Source organism: Oikopleura dioica, chromosome XSR (assembly GCF_907165135.1).
Source record: "Oikopleura dioica chromosome XSR, OKI2018_I68_1.0, whole genome shotgun sequence".
NCBI classification, from domain to species: domain Eukaryota; kingdom Metazoa; phylum Chordata; class Appendicularia; order Copelata; family Oikopleuridae; genus Oikopleura; species Oikopleura dioica.
Genome location: NC_137294.1, coordinates 5,630,852 through 5,652,643, shown reverse-complemented (window position 1 = coordinate 5,652,643; position 21,792 = coordinate 5,630,852). Strand labels below are relative to the sequence as shown.

At 41.7% G+C, this 21,792-nt stretch overlaps 5 protein-coding genes across 5 annotated transcripts; 1 reads left to right on the top strand and 4 right to left on the bottom strand.

Moving 5' to 3' along the window:
* The first annotated feature begins 1,269 nt into the window (after nt 1-1,269).
* Nucleotides 1,270-8,898, top strand: LOC145708615 (adenylate cyclase type 5-like). Its single transcript, XM_081786305.1, has 19 exons — nt 1,270-1,454; nt 1,936-2,090; nt 3,698-3,808; nt 4,379-4,520; nt 4,610-4,691; nt 4,882-5,055; nt 5,106-5,257; nt 5,358-5,454; nt 5,695-5,880; nt 5,976-6,184; nt 6,225-6,350; nt 6,444-6,795; nt 6,837-6,941; nt 6,986-7,333; nt 7,380-7,636; nt 7,679-8,012; nt 8,056-8,201; nt 8,245-8,418; nt 8,462-8,898. Exons 1-19 carry the CDS (start codon nt 1,392-1,394, stop codon nt 8,654-8,656), a joined length of 3,408 nt encoding a protein of 1,135 aa, XP_081642431.1. The 5' UTR covers nt 1,270-1,391; the 3' UTR covers nt 8,657-8,898.
* Nucleotides 8,899-8,997: 99 nt separating this feature from the next.
* Nucleotides 8,998-12,522, bottom strand: LOC145707747 (immunomodulatory peroxidase-like). The gene is given in 10 exon segments (XM_081785318.1): nt 8,998-9,220; nt 9,267-9,350; nt 9,396-9,581; nt 9,627-10,094; nt 10,137-10,244; nt 10,289-10,785; nt 10,788-11,500; nt 11,541-11,829; nt 11,999-12,072; nt 12,458-12,522. Coding segments are annotated over 9 exon segments (2,529 nt in total). The 5' UTR covers nt 12,036-12,072; nt 12,458-12,522; the 3' UTR covers nt 8,998-9,073.
* Nucleotides 12,523-13,100: 578 nt separating this feature from the next.
* On the bottom strand, nt 13,101-15,529 carry LOC145708183 (uncharacterized). The gene is made up of 9 exons (XM_081785833.1): nt 15,199-15,529; nt 14,982-15,157; nt 14,784-14,938; nt 14,554-14,739; nt 14,066-14,358; nt 13,818-14,022; nt 13,672-13,774; nt 13,433-13,625; nt 13,101-13,388 (listed from the first exon to the last, which is right to left on the bottom strand). The coding sequence occupies exons 1-9, from the start codon at nt 15,343-15,345 to the stop codon at nt 13,140-13,142; spliced, it is 1,707 nt and encodes a 568-aa protein (XP_081641959.1). The 5' UTR covers nt 15,346-15,529; the 3' UTR covers nt 13,101-13,139.
* A 612-nt stretch (nt 15,530-16,141) lies between these two features.
* LOC145707564 (uncharacterized) lies at nt 16,142-18,763 on the bottom strand. The gene is made up of 8 exons (XM_081785115.1): nt 18,463-18,763; nt 17,283-17,384; nt 17,183-17,217; nt 17,008-17,105; nt 16,851-16,932; nt 16,722-16,814; nt 16,456-16,672; nt 16,142-16,414 (listed from the first exon to the last, which is right to left on the bottom strand). Exons 1-8 carry the CDS (start codon nt 18,581-18,583, stop codon nt 16,242-16,244), a joined length of 921 nt encoding a protein of 306 aa, XP_081641241.1. The 5' UTR covers nt 18,584-18,763; the 3' UTR covers nt 16,142-16,241.
* A 605-nt stretch (nt 18,764-19,368) lies between these two features.
* On the bottom strand, nt 19,369-20,259 carry LOC145708970 (uncharacterized). The gene is made up of 4 exons (XM_081786662.1): nt 20,083-20,259; nt 19,696-20,039; nt 19,554-19,641; nt 19,369-19,512 (listed from the first exon to the last, which is right to left on the bottom strand). The coding sequence occupies exons 1-4, from the start codon at nt 20,161-20,163 to the stop codon at nt 19,369-19,371; spliced, it is 657 nt and encodes a 218-aa protein (XP_081642788.1). The 5' UTR covers nt 20,164-20,259.
* Between the last annotated feature and the right edge of the window lie 1,533 nt (nt 20,260-21,792).

Sequence of the window (21,792 nt, the reverse complement as noted above, 5' to 3'; positions counted from 1 at the left end):
GGAAAATAATTAACGGAAATTTCAATCTGATCAGTCAATATCTCAATTGATCGGCAGGATGTTTTCTTATCAGAAAGTGCTTCGTAAAATCCGTCTTGTTGAGTTACGGATCGATTTTTCGGTGCGCTGGGGGTTTTGTAAATAGTCGCCGGTACTCCTTGGGCCATAGAGAGGGATCGAAATAAGTCAGAGGATCAAGAACCAACTTCCCAGAGCAGGTGAGAGCACACATCGCCATGCTCATCCCTTCTCCCTAGAATTTTTCTAGTGAGTACACGTTAGAAATAGATGCTCGATCGATTTTTCCATAACCCAGCTTACTATTGAATTTTATTCTCGGGCTCGAAATTTATTTACTTTCAAATATGCCTGTGAGAAAACTGTTGCTAACATCGTGCATTCAGATACCGTCGACAATGGACAGATGGTGAGTGAAGCCGCATCGAGTAAACGACGATATAAACACTCGTATTTATAACGATAGCCGCATGCATCATTTATTCTCGCAGTTGACAGGAGCAGACGCCTTTCAAACACTCATACGCAATCATCCGTCAATCGGCAGGGACAAAGAGCGAATCTCTTAATTATTACTAAAAATCGGGGAACATGGGTGTTACTAGAGGAGAGGTGAAATGATGGAAAACTATTGTATTTTTTTAGACAAATTAGAGTTTGTAGTCTGTTTCATAAAAAATCCTGCGATATTGATTCACAAATGTTACTAGTTCGCCTTTTTCCATTTTTATACATTTCTAGTTATTTTATTTATTACAGTGGATAGGATAAGTTATACAGTTTGTAGCTGCTTTCTTTATGTAGATTGCTCATTTTGCCCGTCGATACATCGCATTGTTCGCCGGCGCAGCGCGCTAGGGTGACCACGGCAAGCATTGTGTCTTTTTTCGTTTTGTCCGTTCCATCCATTCGAAAGTTCGTTGAAAGAATCGACACTGGGCTGAGCGGGGCGGGCGGCGGCCCCTCGTGGCGCGCACTCCCCCAGCGCCGCACCACTCACGCTGCCCGAGCCCGTCTCCTATTCTCCTCTCTCTCTCTCGCTCTTTCTCCGTCCTTCCCTTTCTCAGTTTCGATCAGCGAAGAAAAAAATCAGTGGCCTCTCACACTCTACTCCTCACCCGGTGCGCGCTCATTGAGAGCGAGTGAGCGAGTCAGAGAGAGAGAGAAAGACTCGCGCATCTCGACTCTCGTCTGCTCCTCCACCGCCCCTGGAGAAGAATAATAAAAAAAAAACTGGCAAAAGAGAGTAGAAGAGAGAGAAAAGGAACTATGCGGAGATGCGAGACACACGCAGGGCACTGTGATGGTAATAATGTGGAGAAGAGAAAAGTGGCAAGGAGAGAAAGCAAAGCGGTGACCTACGGCAAAACGAGATGAAAGAAAACTCGACGAAGATGACAAATTACAAGGCGGTGCGATATGATGGCGGGGCTCAGGTGACGGTGGAACTTACTTTCCGAACTTTTTTGGGAGTTTAAATATTTCTATCTATATCTTGGTAATTTTAAGTCGGCAGCCTATACGTTGACTTTGAGCGGTTTAATTTGTGGTTCAATTAATTCTTTCCGAGTTTGATTTACGACTCATCTGTATGATAAGCCATTAATTATAGGCAATTGATCATTCGAATTTATCTCTGTAGGGCCTCTTATTTCATATATCCTTGTATTCTATAAAGGTTTTTTTTTCTAATTAGCCGTTTACTCACACTGTCTGGGGGAAATTCATTTGTGTGCGATAGGGAGCAGACTTTGATTGAGAAAAGCTATCAGCTCCCTCCCACTTCTTTTTTTCTCACAGTTTTTTCTTGTGAGAATGCACAATTATCCAAATTCATACAGTGTCCATAAATACCCATGAAGAGGGCAAAATGCTGCCAGTTCGACTTCAGTACCCACTATTTCATCGTTGAACTAGAGAGTGGGCAACTACTCTTACACCGGCGGTACCAGTCTCGAGGAAAACGAAGAAGAATTGGACGAGGCTGCGAATCTAGGGCTCTTCTTTCCTCTGCCTTTCATGGCGGATCCATGGAAGCTGCTCCAGCGCGGCTCTGACCAAAAATCTTTCTGGTACTCGTTGATTTGAAAAGTCCATTAGGAGGTGGTAGATACACGGTTAGATCAATCGCAGATACATTTAGAACGAGAGCAGCTATAGATTTAGCAGCAGAATTCGGCATTGCTAGAGATTCTCATTGCCATTAAAATTTGAGCAAAACCATCAATTCTGAACGATTGTATGATTTAAGGATATAGCCTGTAAAATTCAACTTTCATAGCGGCTAAAGGATACACGACGTTTAGCACAAAGCGACGTTTGGAACAAGTACGTTTAGAACAAAGCGACGATTAGAACACTATTCTGAACGTCGTTTTATTCCAGGCGTCGTTTTATTCTAAACGTCGCTTTTCGCTGAGAATTGCGTAGGCGCTCTCATAAATTTGTTTTAGTCTAGAATCAGTTTGAAAAACGACGTTTTCCACAAACCGACGTTTAGAACAAAGACGAACTCTTGAAAAATACGAGAGTATAAGTTATTTTCTCGAGTCAAATAGTAAAATATACTCTTCTGAGTCATGTTAATATGATTTAATATAATTTGAGGTTATTCTTATCAGATGTTTTCGGGTTTTTGAATTAGTTACATATTTAAATGACATAAATATATGATTAATAACAAATTTATTCGGTAAAACATATCATAAGATAATCATTATTGTTATTCTATCGAATTTATACTGTTTATCAAATTAATATTTTGAGGAAAACTTAGGCAAATAACTTGTTCTCGGCGCCCACGCGTTTGAGACCGAAAAGCGACGTTTAGAATAAACCGACGTCTGGAATAAAACGACGCTCGGATCAGTATTCCAGACGTCGCTTTGTTCCAAACGTCGTTTGTTCCAAACGTCGCTTTGTGCTAAACGTCGTGTATCCGCGGCTAAACGCGAGGTCGGATCTTTTTCATTTCAAGTACAATCCTACCTAAAAATGGACGGAGAATTCAATTTTGGTACTTTTTTAAAAAATTTTACTTGAATTTTTCTCTCTTGAGCGATTTGAAATCTTACGATCGCGATTCCTCGAAAATTTTTCACTAAATCGGTCAAGTTTTTTCGATAGATAGGTTCTTTAGACCTTTATCTACAAAATTGACGGTTTAGTTTTCTCTAAATCCGAAAGAAACCGATTTTACAGCCATTTCCATGAGGCTAACTCAGCGCGCAGAAGCAATGAAAAGCGCTGCGCTCGGTGCTCGCTCTCTCGCCTCCTCTTTTCCGGGAGAGCGTGCGTGTTTTTGCGAGCGCTCTGATTGGCTACACGCGATAAAGCGCGCTGGGAAGAAAAGCAAGAGCAAGAAAGAGGAGAATACTAGAACGAAAATATGACCGAATTTGAGAATTTTATTCCCTCAATTTTCTAGCTTATCATCATGACAACAGAGAACACGGTTTATTTTTAGCGAATTAGTGGAAAAATTTTGAGTAATCGCGATCGTAAGATTTCAAGTCGCTCTAGAGAGAAAAATTTACGTGAAAATTAAAAAAAATATTCCAGAATTAAGTTTTTCGTGCATTTTTAGGTAGGACTGCTTTTGAAATGAAAAGATCCGACCTCGCGTTTAGCCGCTACGAAAGTTGAATTTTACAGGCTATATCCTTAAATGGGCCCTTAGGTTGTATTCGGGGACGCGGTTCACGCCTCCAGCGCTACGTTTCGAGTCGCAGCCAATAGAAGATCTCTTCCAGCAGTACACATTCCAGTTCAATCGTCAAAGTGTAGTCAGGTACTGTTCAATCTCCCTTTTATCTACTCAGCCTGTCTCCTGGCGACGCCTTTTCATAGGTTGAGTGCAGCTACTAGAGTTCAAACGCTTTACGGGCAATAAACTCCCGCGAAATTTTATTACTTCCTTAGAACGCCTCTCACGTGTGCAATCAATCCAGTAATCATAATGAGCTGCTAATTTCCCTGAAACTGATTTGGACCCTCGCGGGACAAACGCGTACGCATGCGCTGAAATTCGATGCGCGTTTTTATATTGCATACAATGCTTCTGTTATTCGCTCCAGTGCCTTAGTCAAATATAGGCCGCTTTGTAATCGCCATATTTCAAGATGAACAGAAATTTATTTTGAACCGAAATAGATACAACCGAACTGATTCACAGTTTTTAACGGTCAAGTTCTGAGACTCGTGATAAAGCGGATTTCGAATGCTCGTAGTCGCGAGATATTAAATGCTTTCAAGCTAATAATGTTGCTCCAAAGTGTTTCAAATCGATTCTGGACTTATCTCCATCTGTTGCCGGGCGAATTTATTTTTCGCTGTATTAATTATCTAACCACACTTGTAGGTTGAACATGATTCACTTTGGATTATGTGGTATTCTATGTGGCATTTTCTACTCCGGAAGTGACGTCAAAGAAGAACCGTCGTATTTAATATTACAAGCATTGTGCGCATTAGTCAATTTTATATTTTGGATCAGCTTAGGGGTAAGTGAGTCGCGTGTAATTGTCTCTTTTTTTGCCTAATTTCTGTTACACCTTCTCCTTAATTCTTCGTTCTCATTCTTGTTTTCAAGTTCATCGATCGCAGTGCAAATTTGCGGAAAGATTTCTTCCAAGTTCAATGCTACATTCTGTTATTAATATTGATAGCTCAAGGAATGGGACGCAACTTGGCAATTCATCTCTCTCGGGCAATTAAAACTTTTAAATGGTGTCGCTTCTATCTGAAAATTGTATTATGTTCGGGTCCGCAAAAATACTTTGGACAGATTATTGAAAAGATAATACAAAGATAAGTTTATCGACAAACCAAGTTTAATTGTTCCAAGTTAAGTCCCTTTGTCAGTAATTGTGACAACCTACTACTTCTCAAATATTGGTGGGACCTTGTCATTGTGGGCAGCGATGCTCGTTATTTTCTGCGTTGAAGTGCTTTTGCCCATTCCCTTTACACTTGCCATCTTATCTGCTTTTTTAATTGCCCTTACCTATATTCTCATGGAAATCTTTGGAAGTACAGGTAAGAAATTAATGATCTATCGATGAACTCTTTGAACGGCGCAATTTTAGTTCTCCCTTGGCAAATCCATGTGGCCACCTTTTTCCTGCTATTAACGTCGTTTGTCGGAGGCGTGTGTATCCGATATCCTTCTGAAATCGGACAACGAAGAAGTTTTATGGAGACTCGACAGCTGATTGAGACCCGAATTCAGAAGGGAAAAGTAAGTGGCCTTCTCCCAAACTAAAAATAATCCCTTTGCTTTTTCGGACTTTTATTCGATTAGAGCACTAACTGAATAATTTCTAAGTTGTTGGTTTTAGGAAACAACACGTCAAAATCGGCTGTTACTGTCGGTCCTGCCTCGGCACGTCGCAAATACAATCAAAAACGATTTTGAAGCAAATAAGACACGAGCGGGTTAGGCAGCGCAGGAATCGGATAATCTGCGACAGACGCGACCTGTCCCAGATCATTCCTTCTCAACGCGAAAATCTACCCGACGTTGTATCATTTCCCCTTTTCTTTCCTTCGCGTGATCTTTGATCTCCCTCAAATCACCATAGATAGCCATTATAAGTAGCAATTAGGGTCAGTTACTAAATTTCTTCCCTGAAAAAAATTATATCTTGAAATGCTTAACCAAAGAAAAGCCCGAAGAACAATTCCACAAAATCTACATTCAACGTCACGACAATGTGTCTATCATTTACGCTGATATTGTGGGCTTCACGAAATTTGCGGACCAGGTCAGCCCCGACGATTTGGTCAGGACACTTCACGAGCTCTTTGTGCGCTTCGACAAGCTTGCCAACGAAAACCACTGCCTTAGAATCAAATTGTTAGGTAATTGTCAGTTGATTAATTCAAGTTCGAAAGTGGAACATCCGCAGTCAAAATAAAGACAACAAAATGGCCAAATTAATCACTCATCATCGTAGGAGATTGTTATTATTGTGTCTCGGGGCTTCCCGAATCCCGACCGGATCATGCAACATGCGCTGTACAAATGGGTCTAGACATGATAGAGACAATCAACCTGGTCAGGCTGGTCACGGGCGTTTCGGAGCTCAATATGCGTGTTGGCATTCACTCTGGAAGAGTGCACTGCGGAGTTCTAGGGCTTAAGAAATGGCAGTTTGATGTTTGGGTAAGTAGAAAAATCTGCTTTTCTCTCTAAAAATGATAAGTCGGATGCGGTGACAATTGCTAACAGAATGGAGTCTGGTGGAAAACCTGGCAAAATTCACATAACAAGCGACACCCTTACTCATCTCGATGGGCGCTTTATCGTTGAAGATGGTCATGGTGATCAGGTGATTAGCAAACACAATATATTAAATATGATAAATTCCATATACAGATAACCCTTGCTTTAATTGTTTATCCAGCGAAGTAATCTCATTTAGAGAGACGATATGCTTCGACAACGCAAAATAAAGACGCATTTTATTGTAAAAGCCGCACCAGACTCGGAGAAGGGCGTCCAAGGATCGCTGAAGGGAAATCAGAAGCGCTCCGATTTCACCGCATGTCGCAAGGAGATGAAACGGCTGGGCTTTGACTCCAATCTTCACACCGACTTGACGGAGGAAGAAGATAACCAGACAGGCGAAGGCGACGTCTCTGCGTACATGAACCAGGCAATTGCTGGGCAAGATCAAATTCTTTCTCAGGACCAGTGTAACAAATGGACTCTCGTTTTCAACAACAAAGAAAAGGAGAGTAAATACTCTAACCTCATGATGACAAATTCCCACAGTAAGCTTCACAATTTGAGACACAGAGTTATTGAATTAAAGTCTACCTCTTCTGCTCATCACTCATCAATCTATGCATCGTAGTTACTGCGGCAATAATAAGTCCAGTAGAATCTCGCTTACTTGGAGTTTATATTTTCTGTGCCCGTAAGTATCCTGTTTTCGGTATGTTTTTAAAAAGAGATCACTAGTGATATTTGTTCCGATGCTGTTGATTTCCTACCTGATTCGAAACAAGCGCATTCAAACCCAAGGTGGATGCTTCACAGTGATAATGATCCACTACATAATCAGCTTCATTGCCTCAGTTGTCCAACTTTTGGCCGCCATAACTGGAATCCTCACCTGCAATAAAGGCTCAGTTAGAGGATGCAAGGAAATATTAGGAGAAGACGTTATCCAATTCGCCGTCGATGACTTTTGTGATCCCCGACAACTACGTTCAAACGCCAGTACTTTTACAGCTTGTGATGATTTCAATGACGACCAACTAGACGTTTGCAATTATCCACACTACTTTTACTATTGTGCTGTGGCTGGTAAACATGACTTCTGGACAAAGCACCAAATTAAGCTTTATTTAAGGGTTGATTGGAATATCAACAATGATCAATCTACCAGCGACAGTGAAGCTACTTTTATACTCACTTCACTGTGTGACGTCAATCTTATTCCTCTTCTCAATGGATGGTATGAACGTTTTTGACAATTTCGACATATTTCTTGCCTGTCCCCGATGGAGAGAAAGTGCAGTTGAAACTTGGGATCCACCAGGAGTTGAGGCGCGCTCTTTATACACAGCCATTCCAATCCTGTTCTTGTGGGTCGTTGCACTCTTCGTGGTAAGTTCCATTCTCCTCCATGATTTCAAGACTTTATTTAAGCACGGACGACAAGTAGAAACCACTCAACGAATCGACTACCTCTTCAACGAACAGGCAACAGACGAAAAAGAAGAAATGAACCATTTTCAACAGTATAACAAACGCCTCCTCTACAATATTCTTCCTGAGCGCGTAGCTAAATTCTTCCTTCACAATCCCAAATTTCTTCATAATCCCGAGGAACTTTACCACCAATCTTGTGACACTGTGGCTGTTATTTTTGCGTCGATACCAAATTATTCTGATTTTTATCAGGAGCTGGAAATCAACGACGAGGGAATGGAATGTCTAAGACTTCTCAACGAGATTATTGCAGATTTTGATGACCTGATGGGTAAAAGTAGCCATTGTTTATAACGCATCAACTGATATTTTAGGACACAAAGAGTTCGTTGGAGTCGAAAAGATCAAAACAATTGGATCGACCTACATGGCCGCGTCTGGTTTGGAGGAGGAATTCAAAGATGACATTGAGAAAGGTCTCCATGTTGTGAAACTGGTGAAGTTTGCCATGCGTATTCAGGTAGCCAAGTGAAATTTTTATTCACTCTTCATTTCTTGTTCAGGACCAGCTTGATCATGTGAATATCCACAGCTTCAATAGTTTTGCAATGAGAATCGGGATCAACGTTGGCCCAGTGGTTGCGGGAGTGATTGGCGCGCAAAAACCTCAATTCGACATTTGGGGAAACACTGTTAACGTCGCCAGTAGAATGGAGAGTTCGGGAGATAATGGAAAGGTATAAATAATCCAATTGACGCTAGGATCTAAATCTGTTTTAGATCCAGGTAACGATGGAAGTGAAAGAAATCCTCGAGCCGCTGGGTTACACCTTCGATTCCCGTGGACTTGTAAACATCAAAGGCAAAGGGACCATGGAAACATTCTGGCTAACCGGTCCACGGCCCGCGAAGCGAATCATCAACTCCACGAAAATCGACATGCCCCCGTGCGACACTCCAAACCAAATGGAATGAGTTTCTTCACCTTCTAACGACCCTATAATTATCATGCGCCTTGGAGTTCGGAATTTTCTTTTGAGACTCACGACTAACCTATCTATTCAATTCCAATCATCAAATCACGTGGCGAAGAAAAATGTATAAATATGAAAAAACGAGGTTCTTCAATCACCTTCCAGAAAACGTTTCCTCATCGCGTGGCTGAAAAAATGCTCGAATTCGAAGCAATATATATATATATATAAACTAAAACACTCACTGCCGAAATAAATCTAAATAAACACTACATTGTAGTCTAAATAAAAGAAATGTATTATTTTGGCAATATAGTAATGATTTAAATGGCGCTCTTTTTTAGAAAATATGAATTTTATTGCTTCCTCATTTTATTTGCAGACTCAAGAGTCAATAAGGGTCACCAGTTTTTCGAGTTTAGCCGAAGAAGATGAATTTGTTTCCTCGAGCAAGGTTCTCTCTCAGCTTCATGAAAAGATCCATATCAATGTTGTTGACGTTAGTCCCTTCCAAGTTCACATTTCCGAGCACATTGTTGTTGCTGATGGTCTCTGTTGTAAATGACTAAATGAAACAAAGATTTACGCAGATGATTCGAATGAGTTCTCACCGAAATTCCAGTTCCTGAAATGTCCAATTCGAGAAGATTGTTGAATTGTGAGATCACTCCTTTTAATTTGTCGGAACTCGTAACCTTAATACAAAGCATTAATTCAAGAACTCAAAATGTTCTCTTCACCTGGCTGTTTCCTGCGATTGAAATACGTCGGACAGCCTTCAAAGCCAAGTTGACCATTTGTTGTCGCTTTCCTTGGATTGGGATTCCTCCTCTTCTTTTGACGTGTTCGACTAAATCATCGAGAGTAGCATCAGTCCAGTCGCCAGCTCGGCCACATTCAATAAGACCGTGTCGCCGGCCATTTACCTAATGTTGTTGAAATCAGGGTTGAAAATCACGATAAGTAAATACCAATTTGCAACCGAATTCGACACGGTCCGCTGTTTGGGTCTGTGGCGCTGAAGTTGCTGTCTCTGGATCTGGCTGATCATTGGGTCCCTGAGTTTCTTCAACTCTCCAGCTTCGGAAGTCGAGTTTGCCGACATTGGCGCAGGTCACAATATTGTTTGTCTGGCCTTGGAATCGAATGTTGGCGCGGAGAAAGACATTTTTATTTGTTCTCTCCATATCCTCCATGGTCTCGCAAATAACCTTGGCGAGCGTGGTGGACTTAATCTCGGCCAACTGAGCATCAGTGAACACCCCGGCATTTTCATGCCAGAATCGATCGCCTCGTTTCAGGGCAATGAACTGCTCAAGAACAATGCACCCAGCTGTGGGGCCGATTTCAGCGCCGGGCATCTTCTGCTCGTTTAGGATTCCAACGTACAAATCCACATCCTCGGGGTCATCGTATAATCGAAGGATGTTGTTCCAGCCCTATAAACGTTTTTTCCTATTTATCAATCTAAGTTCACTTACATTGATCATGGCAGGGTTGTTGCCATTGTATAGGCGTCTGAAGCTTTCGTGACCCATGCAAAATCGTTTGACAGCTTCATAGCTACCAACGCCGTGTTCACGGCCTCGCTAGAATATTAGATAAGACAAAATTTATTTATTTAATTTCTAACGGCAATGTTGATGGATCCAAGATCAGTTCCATGCCTGAAGTTGTTTGGCTTGAAGAGGTGACTCATCGTTGCCTGAGCGTATGATCCGGAAACTCGGTTGGAGTCTCCAGCCATCGCACCACGAATGCAACCAGCGGGTCCATGCTCGATAGACATATCGGGGTCGAAATAATTGTCCTTGAGATCTCGTCGATCTTGAACCTGCAAATTTCTGTTGGCGCTAAGAAGTTGTTCGGGTACAGTAGAGTGCCCAACTCGGAATCCAGCGACGAGGAATTCCTGTCTAATAGAAGGATTATCTTGTGCTGGTGGAACAAAACCAGTATTTCTTTGCATGATTTCTTCTTCATCTGGTTCTTTAGCAAATCGAGTTCTCGCTGGCCGCTTATCAGCTTTGCTCATTCGAACACCCGGGAACAAATTGATTGCATTTCTTCCAAGAAGAATAGGAAGGTATTCATTGTAAGTGATTTGTTTGAGAATAGCGCCAACAAAAGTCTTGCTTCGTTGAAAACTCGGCTTGCCTGCCACTGAGGGTTCTCTTTGACGAGGTCGTCTACCACTCGATTGTGGAGTCGAGCGAACATAGTGTGGAAGCTCATCAGAATAGGATTTTCCATAACTCGAGTATCTCCAGCTACTTGAGGAGTATGTCCCTTGTCATTGAAAACATTGGCTGCGGCGAAGTCTTTCTTAATCTGATTGTCATTAAACTGGTTGAGTCCAGGAAGAATAGGTCCATTTGGACTGTTTCGCATTTTAAGATGCATACCATCCGCAGCGAGAAGGAGATTTTTGTGCTTGTTAGTAAAACCGTAAACAACTGTGCCGTCGATAAATGCAGAAAGCTGATTTACTTGCTCTCGAACGGCTTCTCCACCCTGTTGACCCACTTTTCCAGATGAACGCTTGATGAACATGCAAGGGAAGGTCAGAATTGGATCCGTTTGTCGATCAATGTCGATTACTTTACAGTTATTGTTGCTACCGTTGCAGGCACAAGACGCTCCGCCAACATCTGGGGTTTGAATGATATCGTGGGTAAGGAACTGTCCCCATGCAGTGAATGCATAAGAGGCGACTGGGTTTCTAGTTGGGGCTCCGTTAGTTCCTCTCATTCTAATCATGACTTGTCGTTCGCTCGGAAGGGGTCGTCCTCGTGAGGAGCATCTTGGGGATTGCTGCCCATCGCAGTAATCTGCTGGTACTAATCTACAGATCCGCGTTATAAAAAAAGTAAAATGATTTCCACCTTGTATACTGCTGCATTGATCTACCAAGGTCGTTAGGAGCGTTACAACTGCCATCTAACGAAGGAAAGGAAGTATCGCAACTTCCTTGGCGGAAAAAACCCAGAGTAATATTATTTGATCGTTCAACAGCATCTTGCACGTTTAGGTTTCTGTTTGATGGACTGAATGTTTCGGCAAGAAGGCGTTCGTTCGCAAAATTAATTTCTTCCATTTCTGGCAAAACGAAGCCATTTCGAACTCGGGAATGGGCAAATTGAATTGCTTCCATTGGGCTGTCAGCATCAAACCCTAAATCATGGTATTTTGGCGTAGAATTCAAGAGATAAAATTTGAAATCTTTTAAAAGTCCAAATCAAAAATTCTCATTTTAACCATGAGGAAAAAAGATACAATAAATCGTTAAAAATTACCCATAGTCAATTAATTGATATTCCAAGCAAATAAGCTCATGGATTACCTAAGGTTGAGGCCAAAATTGCCGGAAGTAACTTCATTTGAATTCTTCTTCTTCCTTATTCTCTGAAGTGAATTCTAAAAAGAAGATTCGTCAGACTTTCCGCAGAGTTCTCTTTTCAGAATAAATATTCATTCATTGACTTTTCGCAACCTTTATGATGAACGCAACGAAATCTACAATGACAAAAAAGAATGGAAAAAATCTGTGTAGAAGGTTTGAACTACGAAGCGCCCGTTGTTGATAAACGTTTCGATCTTTGCGTCAGCATCTGCTGATAATATTTGCATAAACCCAGCCTCGTCCGGATCCGGGGATTAGGAGTTAACCAATTATAAACTTGGCCGAAAAAACTTTATCTCTCTATTTTTCTCTTTTCTTATTTTAGATGATAGGCAATGGCTTCAATTAGGACGTAATCGCTCGTCAATCAATTTTAGGCAATACGCTATCGATACTTACAGAGAACGAAAACTCGCTTTTCTCTATCTTCGAAAAGTGCTCACCCTGAGAATGAAGTCTCTGGAAAGAAGTGAATGGCTAGCTTCAATATTGTTCAATGGTCAATGACAGCGCGGAACATCGATTTCACCCTGTGGTCTCCCATTTTCAGCAGTTTCTAATCATCAAAGACTTTATTTAAATGAGTCGCTAATTCGACATTTCCACCCTTTTTTGTCCGCACGTCTAAAATTATTTTTTTGAGAGGTACCTTTTCAACATCTACAGTCATTTCTCACCGTTGTTAACACCGATTTTCACTTAGGGTCGGCGCCGACCAAATTTTTTTAAGGTCGGATCACTTTAAAATGGCTAAATTATGGTCGGGTCGGGTCGGATAGAGTCGGCCTTTTGGTCATGTCGCCGACATGATGTCGATAGCCCGTATTTTTTACCAATAAAAATGACGAAAAATGATGCTTTCCAACATGAAAACTGTTGGTACTGTAGTTTTCATGATTGACGCTGTAAATTGACGAGAAAATGCCTTGCCAGTGCAGTCAATAAAAATATTGTCACCCAGAAGCAGTGATTTTTTCTTGTGGTAAAAAATTGGGTAAAAATATTCTGTTTATTATTACGTTTATTTATTACGTAAGGCAGGTCATGGATGGGCAGTAAAACTGGGCTCGCTATAGTTTTCCTATTTGCGGGTCATGTCAGCGATGAGTTTCTCCATGATTTCCTTCAACATCAGCGCCAACGCCTTCTTACGCTCGCCCACTGTGATATGCTCCCCGGAGGCCTTCATCACTTTTTCCACATTTCGGCGCAGATCTTCCCGAGCCTTCTCCCTTTGCTCCAAGTGCGCGTCAAATTGCTTCTTGACGGACTCGATTTCTTCGATGCTTTCCTCCACCCGGGGCATGAGTTGAGAAATGGTTGCGAATTTCTAAAAGGAAATCATTTCAGTTGAATAAAGTCTGTCAATCCTACCTCTCTCAACTTCGCCATCGTCTCCGGCGGCAGGTCGGAGTTTGGGAGAACCTTTGCCTCTGACTTTTTCGGAGGAGGCGCCAAGTTCACGTCAGCTGAGCTGTTCTTGCTCTCGACTGGCACACCCGGAGTCGAGCCTCTTGAGCCTCTTATTTTGCCTGAAACTTTACTTGGGGAGGCCTCCTCCATCGAACTGAAAGAATTATTAGAAAAAAAAAAGTTGAAATATTGAAGCATACTTTTCGTCGTTCGCCGGCGTCCGCTTCAATTTCAACTGGCTCTCGAAACCTCTGCAGAGTGGAGCCAATTCTCGATCGTGCGGTTCCAAGTCGTATTTTAACTCTATAATCTGTGTTGAAACTTTAGGCATGGGATAGGCAGATACCTCTTGTTGCACTGGCGGGAACTGGACTGACGGTTGTAGTTTCGAAAGAGGAACTTTTTTCTTTCTCTGCAGTGAAGAAAAAAGGCCCTTCTCTTTTGACCACATCTTCAGTATTCGCTCCATGAAAGGTGGAGTTTCTATTGAAGAAAATCGTCAATTCTTGTCCGCCCAGCTCCTCGCTTTCGATCTCCAACTTGATGAAGACCTTGAAACAGATTTTAATTGAAATCGATAACATTCAAGCTTACATATTTCTTACTCCGCTTGATTGCTGTTCTCTTCGTCTCGTGTTTGAAGATGGGAATGAAGTCGACCTCGTCAGAGCCTTCGATGATGATCATCATGAGCCCAAATTTTCTTTGGAAGGAGAGATACGCGTTGGAAAATTCCTTCTTTCCGATCATGACTTTTTCAATCAGATCGAAAGCGCTGAGCGTTTGGAACTTTCGACAAAGTTCCGCAAGACTAGGGTTTTTCTCCAGGTAGTTTGCGAATTCATCGAAGTTCTCGAAGATTTCCTTCGTATTCTTCCCTTGAGCATCTGAAATTAAATTTAATTCCAGAAGATACGCTGCAATCCGGGCTCGTCAACCTATGTAGAAAACCTGAGTCAGGGTCTGAAAGTTCTCAAATTAAAAGCCTCGTAGCGGCTAAAACGAAACTTAATTAAATAACTTTCATATCCCTGTCCCAGGTTATGTACACAGCCTGCCGAATCTAGGCTATTATTACTCACATAGAGTCTGAAGAAATTTGAAGCCAAAGACTTGAACAGGCGCTGGTTGCTCTTGACGAAGAATCAGGTCGACTATTTTCTTCGCCATCGATTTCTCTGGCAAGTATCTGTCGCCCAATTGGAAGAGCATCGTTAGTTTGATGAACTCCAGATGTTTTGATGGCAGCTTCAGCTCTTTCTTGATGACTAAAATTTGCAAGTTGGTTTTTAGTTTTCAGGCAAAAACTTACAGAAATCGTCGAAAAGAGCGCACACTCCCCGGAATAGTTCCTGACGAATCTTGGCGCTCCTTGCATCTTGCCAAAGGTCGAAAACTCGTGCAAGAAGACGCTGCGTCTTCAGATACTCGTTCTCTGATTGAGACTCTGCGTATTTCTCGATGCCACTAAAAAGAGATAGGACACGCGTTGAAGGAGAAACTGCTTTACCACATGAGCTCTCTGACGAATTGAGAGAGCCAGGCTGCTTGGAATTCGGTCTTGCCAGGTCTTTCTTTGAGGAACCGTTTGATAATTCCAATGACCATGTCGGGCCCATAATATTCCCCGTAGAAGATGGCCTCGTCGGTTATGATGTCCGCAAAGAGCAAAAACTCGTCCTCGCTCTAAAAGGAAATCAACGAAGAGTCCGCAAGTTATGACTTACCCAGCCTTCGCCGAGCGGTCCTTTGCTCGCGAGTTCTCCCAAGGACTTCATATTAATCCCCGCCTCATCATTGAGAACTTCAATTATCGACGGACCGAAGCCGTTTTCCGTCTTTGGCCGCGAAAACTTGAAACCGTTTGAGTCCATCTCTCTTTCAGACTGGAATGATCGAGCTCTTTCGCTTCGAGTGAGAAATGGGAATGTCTAGAAGTGACTCTGGATGCTTATTGGACAACTTCTTAGTCACTTGACGGAAATTTCCGAGAACTTTTCTCTTTTTCAAACCTACGTCGGGGCGCTCCACCTATTTCTGGAAAACCCAAGTTTCTCAACTCCACGAGTCGAACCGGAGCGCGTAACCCCACGAGTCTAATTCGACATTTTTTGTCGAAATGCCCTCCTCGTCAAGATACTCTTCTGAAACTTTATACTTACACTAAATAGAATATGCTTTTTTCGATGGCACTAATTGTTTTTCTCTGTGGAAATGACTGCGGATTCTACAATAATGTGAACAAAGGTGATCTCGCCTTTATCATCTTCGCTGGAACCCACGATAGAGCCAACTTTTCCAAAAAAAAATAACTCTAGCAAGACTCGAGAAGTGTAACTTTTCTTCGGGTAACCGTTTTTACTAAAAACTTTTTAGTTTCGATCGGCGATCTCGTCGAAGCAATTAGAGACAACCATTCTACCTTTAGCATCTGACAGAGCGGAACACTGCTCTCCCAAGTTGTCAGCTGAAAAGTCCTTAATCTATCTCTCCTGGAACTTCTATGAAGGAAAATCTGGGTAGGCTATCCCGAAAAGGACTTCGTAGTCTATCTCACAAATATGAACGGTAACTTTCTATCCTCGATCCAGTTCCAGACTAAGCTTGACTTATTCAGTATTAGTAATACTATCCAGGATCACTTCATCTACCAAGGTATTATGTGGCAAAGTTCACTTTATTTTCATTAAAATCACGAGGGCCAAAAACTGCTTATCACTTTTTGTAGTGCTCATGTTTGTTTGAAAGGAAATAGGGCGCAAATTGAGTGTCAAAAAAGGCCGATTTCTTCTTGTAACCGCGTCATGTAATAATCGAGCTCGTCATATATTACTCCGTGGAATTGTTGCTCGCTTTGTTGGCCGAGCAGGGATGGACCGGGAACACCCGTTGACCCTGTTTCAGAATGATTCTTCCTCCGTTTGAGTGTGCCGATGTAGTCCTCTAAAAAACGTGTGACGAGAGCTAGACCTTTGACGATGAACCTTCATCACTTTGTTCGTCACAGCTGAAGTCGTAGAGAACTGGACGCTTAGGCCATTTGGCTCTTATATCTCCAGAAGTGATGCCTTTGGAATTTTTTGTCGTCGGTTTTGCGCCGGAATTTATTAGCACTCGACGAATTGAACTCCTCTTTTTCTCGAACTGTTCCTGCTCGTCTTCGATTCCCCCGGCTTCTAACCAATGCAGAACTGTCTCTCCCTGAAAATCAAAGTTGTTATTCAGAGTTGGTCATGTTTGTTCTACGTACGTTGTAGTCGCAGATAGTTGGATCGGCTCCTGCTGCCAAAATTGCAGGAATAAAGACGTCGAGGTCGAAGCGCTGTGCAGCGAGCATGAGCGGCTAAAACTCATCAACTTGTTTTCGAGAGTGGTTTACCGTGACTCCTTCCGACTTCGTGCCCAAGTCAAAGTCGACGCTGAATTCCGAGAGCACTTCTATCATTTGCAGTGCATTTTTCCTAGTTGACAGTCAGCATCAATATAAATATGTTAATATGAAGGATTGTCACTTATTGACGTTTTTCCTGAATTACCGTGGACATTTCTGGGCAAAATGAATGGCCAATGTTCTCCCGAGTTCGTCATAACCATTTATAGCGAAGCGATGGGTTTTATCGGAGAGTTCGTTATACTATGGATGGTTTTAAAGATTCACTTCATCTAATAATATATTCGTAGATGATGCTAGAGTCTAGCAGCTAGACTTACCTGCAAAACGCGTCTGAGCTGGACAACGGATCCTATTAAGGGTACTAAGGGAGAAGTTTTTAGTTGTGTTTTTGAAGAACGTTCAGTAGCCCATTTCCTAAGTGGATAGCAGTGACTGCTCTTTGAAAGTCGTTAGATTCAGTGCTTGGCAGGTTTAAACCTGGACGATGTCTTCGTGGAAGCCTTTCCGAGCTCAGACGTGCTTAATTAATCATTTACTCGAAAAGAAATGTGTTTCATCGCTAAATTCTGAGGCCGACCACTTGACGGAGGCTCCAAGGCGAAGGCCAAGTAGTGGTACTCAATCAAAAACGCCCGTTCTTCAAAGTCGAGATAAATAGCTGGACACTGCGAAGAATAGTTTCCCTCTCGAGATCATCTATTCGTGGACACGAGGCCTGTCAAAAAGGACATGTTCTTATCGCCCGATGCAATCGTTATCAATTGCAGAAAATAGGTTAGATACGAAATTCAGCGTAAGCCTCTTCAAGTGGACCTGTTTTTCGTCTTATCCTACGTTTAATTGTTTAAAATTTGAAGCATACTGAAGCTTATATAACATACTAACACGGTATAACAAAAGCCTCCTCTCAAACATTAGATTAATGAAAATGACATTCTCGGGACCAAAACCTGACCCTCATGTTTCTTGTGCTTATTTTAAAGCCCGTGATCTGGGGAGTCGAATGGTATAGGTAAGGGGTGTTAGTCATCAACTATGACGTCATAGGGCTACCTATTTTGGTCAAAACCTATGTAGTGCTCTAATTTTTAAATGAGCTTATAAAAGTATATTTATCTTGGGCTCATTAGAAAGAGCAGCTCGAGATCTAGGTCGGGAGGGGAAAATCGCGGTCAACCACCCGGTAAACCACGTGGTCAAAATTTTGAAACCGGTCGGTTAACCATGGTTTATAGCTCCCGACCTAGATCTTGAGTTCCTCTATCGAATGAGCCCAAAATCAACGTAACTAATAAGTCCAATAAAAAGTTATGGCACTACATAGGTTTCCCCCATAAGGCCCTTATTTCGACCAAAATGACGTCATTATCTATGACTAAGACCCTAAGTTATATACCATTCGACTCCTTAGATCATGGGCTTTCAGATAAGCACAAGAAACAAGGAGGTCAGGATTTGGTCCCGAGAATGCCATTTTCATTCATCATTAGGTAGGAACCAAAATATTTTGTCACTGGTTCTCCCAAATACTATACCAGAATTATTTGAAAGTACAGATTTTTCATGATTCATTTCAAGTTAAGGTTCCTAAACTCACCGGATTGTGAGCGAGTGAGCGGATGTTTTCGTGTTTCCTCTTGTGTCTTCAGTCTCGTGGAAAATGCTTTTATGAGTCGCGACTTATTGATGACGTTTTTTACTTTTTCTCTGAAGTCCATCTTCTCCACTTAGTTTACAGAAAAAATAAGCGTCTTTAGCTTCTATGCTAGTTCCGAATATCTTGTATGACTTTGTTCCTAGTAGGAATCAGCTGGAGTTTGATTCTCGTCTTCGTCTTTTTTGATGAGTTTGAAAGCGTCATTTGCGCTGGGCTCCCTCGCGCCCTCAACACATCAAGAAAATAATGAGAAGACAATTTTAATTGTCGTGATTCAGCAGCATACTGATAACTTCTTAGGAATGAGAAAAACAGCAAGCTAGCAAATAAAGTCATTCAATTCATATAAAAACGTCTTATGAGCTTATCAGAACTTATTATTTCGTCGTTTTCTTCGTTGTTATCAAAGCTGATTTATTTTTCAACATAAATAAACTTCATCAAAAGTTTATTTTCACCAGAAGATATTTTTTATATTCATTTTCATCTTTGACAAATCAAGTTTTTTCCCGCTGTCTTTATCAGTGTTATTCTAGTGATAGAGTGAGTCTGGTTATTCATTGAGTTAGAGTTGTAAGTAAAAAGAACATGAGAAGCGCAGTAAATTCGTTTTCGCAAGTTTCAGAATACTTCCTGCTAGATGCGAAAACATAGAACCTTGTTTTGCGGTTACTAGAAAAGTTGCAAGCATGAGTGTCGAAGCGGCTGTGTGTGTCGGTCGCGTGGTGGTGTGCACGTGATCCTGCATTTCGAAATTTGCAATTGAAAGGCGGGCAGCTTGATTTATGTTGAGCAGCACTTACGGCATTGCTCGACTTTCAGCTTCTCCTTTTTTTCGTTTGATAATTAAGAACTTTTTTCTATTTGTTTACTGCCGATATTATCAATTTCAAGCGCTTCCTCTAGGTCCATCACTCGATTTCTTAATTCTTCGTTTTCACTTTCGATAATTTGAAGACGGCTTTGCCGTTTTCGCTGCTCCACGTTTCTCTACGACCTCGCTTGAGTCTCATTTTTTCAATTTAACTTACTTTTATCCTGCAGTTGTACGCGTATCCTCGATTCTTTAGAGTTCGACGACGTGCTTTTATAAGTTTAATTTCGTTCTTGCCCAAATATCTAGGTCAAAGAGGTTATCTTCCTCTCGAAATAGAACAAAAAATAAAAACTCACGGGCAATTTCGCAAGACGTTGTTCAGTTCCTTGACAGGTTTTGTTTTCAGCATTTGCTCGTTTAGCCCAACTTGAGTGAGAATCTGGTTTACCCTTGTTTTGAACTGTGGGCTCAGAGTCACACTTGCAGGCAGAGATCCATCTTGACCAAAGTGGCTACTGAAGTCGTCCATAGAAAAGCCTCCCGTTGATCCTAAGGGACTATGTGCCTCGCTGAAAGAAGAAGGAGCATGTGAGACAGACGTGCCGCCGAGCACAGCTGAATTGCCGCCGCCAACATTGCCCAATGTATTTGCTCCCCAAGTTCGATCGCCCAGGTTTTGAAAGAAAGTACTCATCGGTGTCTCGAATCATTTTAATCTTGTGCGCATTCCAACTTTCTCTTACCATGTCAAATGACTGGAGGTGGTTCTCTAATCCCACAAAAGCCGACAAGGATCTGTAATGTCCACCCTCGTTCCCGTTCATTGTGGATTCAAAAGTCTCTTGTTTAAAATAATTGTGGAATTTCGAGCGTAATTATTAAAAACTTAAAAATTAAAGAGTCAAGTGTGCCGGTCCACGAGTAAGTGGCTTTTGGTGGAGTCGAGGGGACACCATATTTCGCCTCGACTCACAGACAGCAGATAAACACGAACATGGTCTTGATCGTCTTCACCGGCCAAAACAGCATTGCTTTGCATGAAACAACTCAGAGAAGACTCTTTACACATTTTTAATCGTCCAAGTCACGACAAACGCACTGTTACTACCCATTATACGACTGTAATTGCTTAATTCTAGAGACATTGCTGACATGCCCTCGGAGCGAAGCTCCACCTCCGCTGCAGATGATCGATCAATGTCTTAATCTTTGAGTGATCGGGAGAAGCTGCAACGAGAAAACAGATCCTAAACTATGTGTAGTTTTATTTTGAAGAAAGTCTCGACAAATGGCAGAACAAAGTCACTGACTCAGTTGGCGCATCTGCCGCGCCCAGTATCGCAAAGATGTAGCATTGTAGATTATTTTGGAACGAGAATGAGCTTGGTCGAGACTTCTTGGGGCGTGGGTTCCGATAAAAGTGTATTGTTTGTCACTTCAGAGCGTACATTATCTGGCGATCCGTGTAGCGAGTCATCAATCGTGTTCACAGTCTAATCAGGGCTAACTAATGATATCTTTCCGGTATGCAGTCATTAAAATGAGCCCTTCTTAAAGAGAGCTCAACTTTGATCAAAGCAACAGTCAAAAAACAGAGCGCTAAATGTCTACAGAACTTACAGTGCCATTTCTGACGAAAATCTTCTTTACAGTTCTGTGGAGGTTTTGCACGTTAATAACAGAGGAAAATGAAATATGAGATTCAACCTTGCCATAGGTACTTTTGTGTCTATGCAGAAATTTTTCGCGCAATCTGGAGTCATTCACTAACGACAGTACTGGATTTATAACAATCATATTCGTTGCCGCAAGAAGCTCCCTATGAATTTTTCATTGACGAATATGATTGAAGCTTGTGACTCACGTTATCTTAAAGGCAGCTTCGTAGATGATCTCTAAGGGCCCATCGATGCTGTGCTGATCGTACTCATACGCTGAGACAGAGTTTTACAATTACGCGGAATATATCATGCATGGTATACTTATAAATAGTAAATTCATTTTGGTTTTTGTCACTCTGACCTAACCGGATCGTATAGAAAGGAGTCCACGTGAATAAAAACGCAGCGACAATTGTTGTCATGTTCTACCAAATTAATATCTATAAAGCATTATCGAAGAAGACACCTGAATAGTGTTGTTGACCAGTTTATGAGTTGAAGTGCGAGTACTCTTCAAAGAGTGGCGGCGAATATCGTATCCAATTTTTGTGTAACAAATCGTGAACCACAGTCCCGGCCCTTTTAGGAGCTCTCAATTTGAAAAAAAAAACGGGAATTCCTAGCAGATATTTTGAGAATATTGCGAACTTCTTTCAATCAAGCCAACAATGAGCATTGTCCACATAAATTTACGTCTTCCTTCTTGCTCAATCTCACGGACAATTTGTTCCTTCGTATCATTTATTCCACTCGCTTGAAACTGCTCATATCTTTCAGTCGCGTTGGCCCACA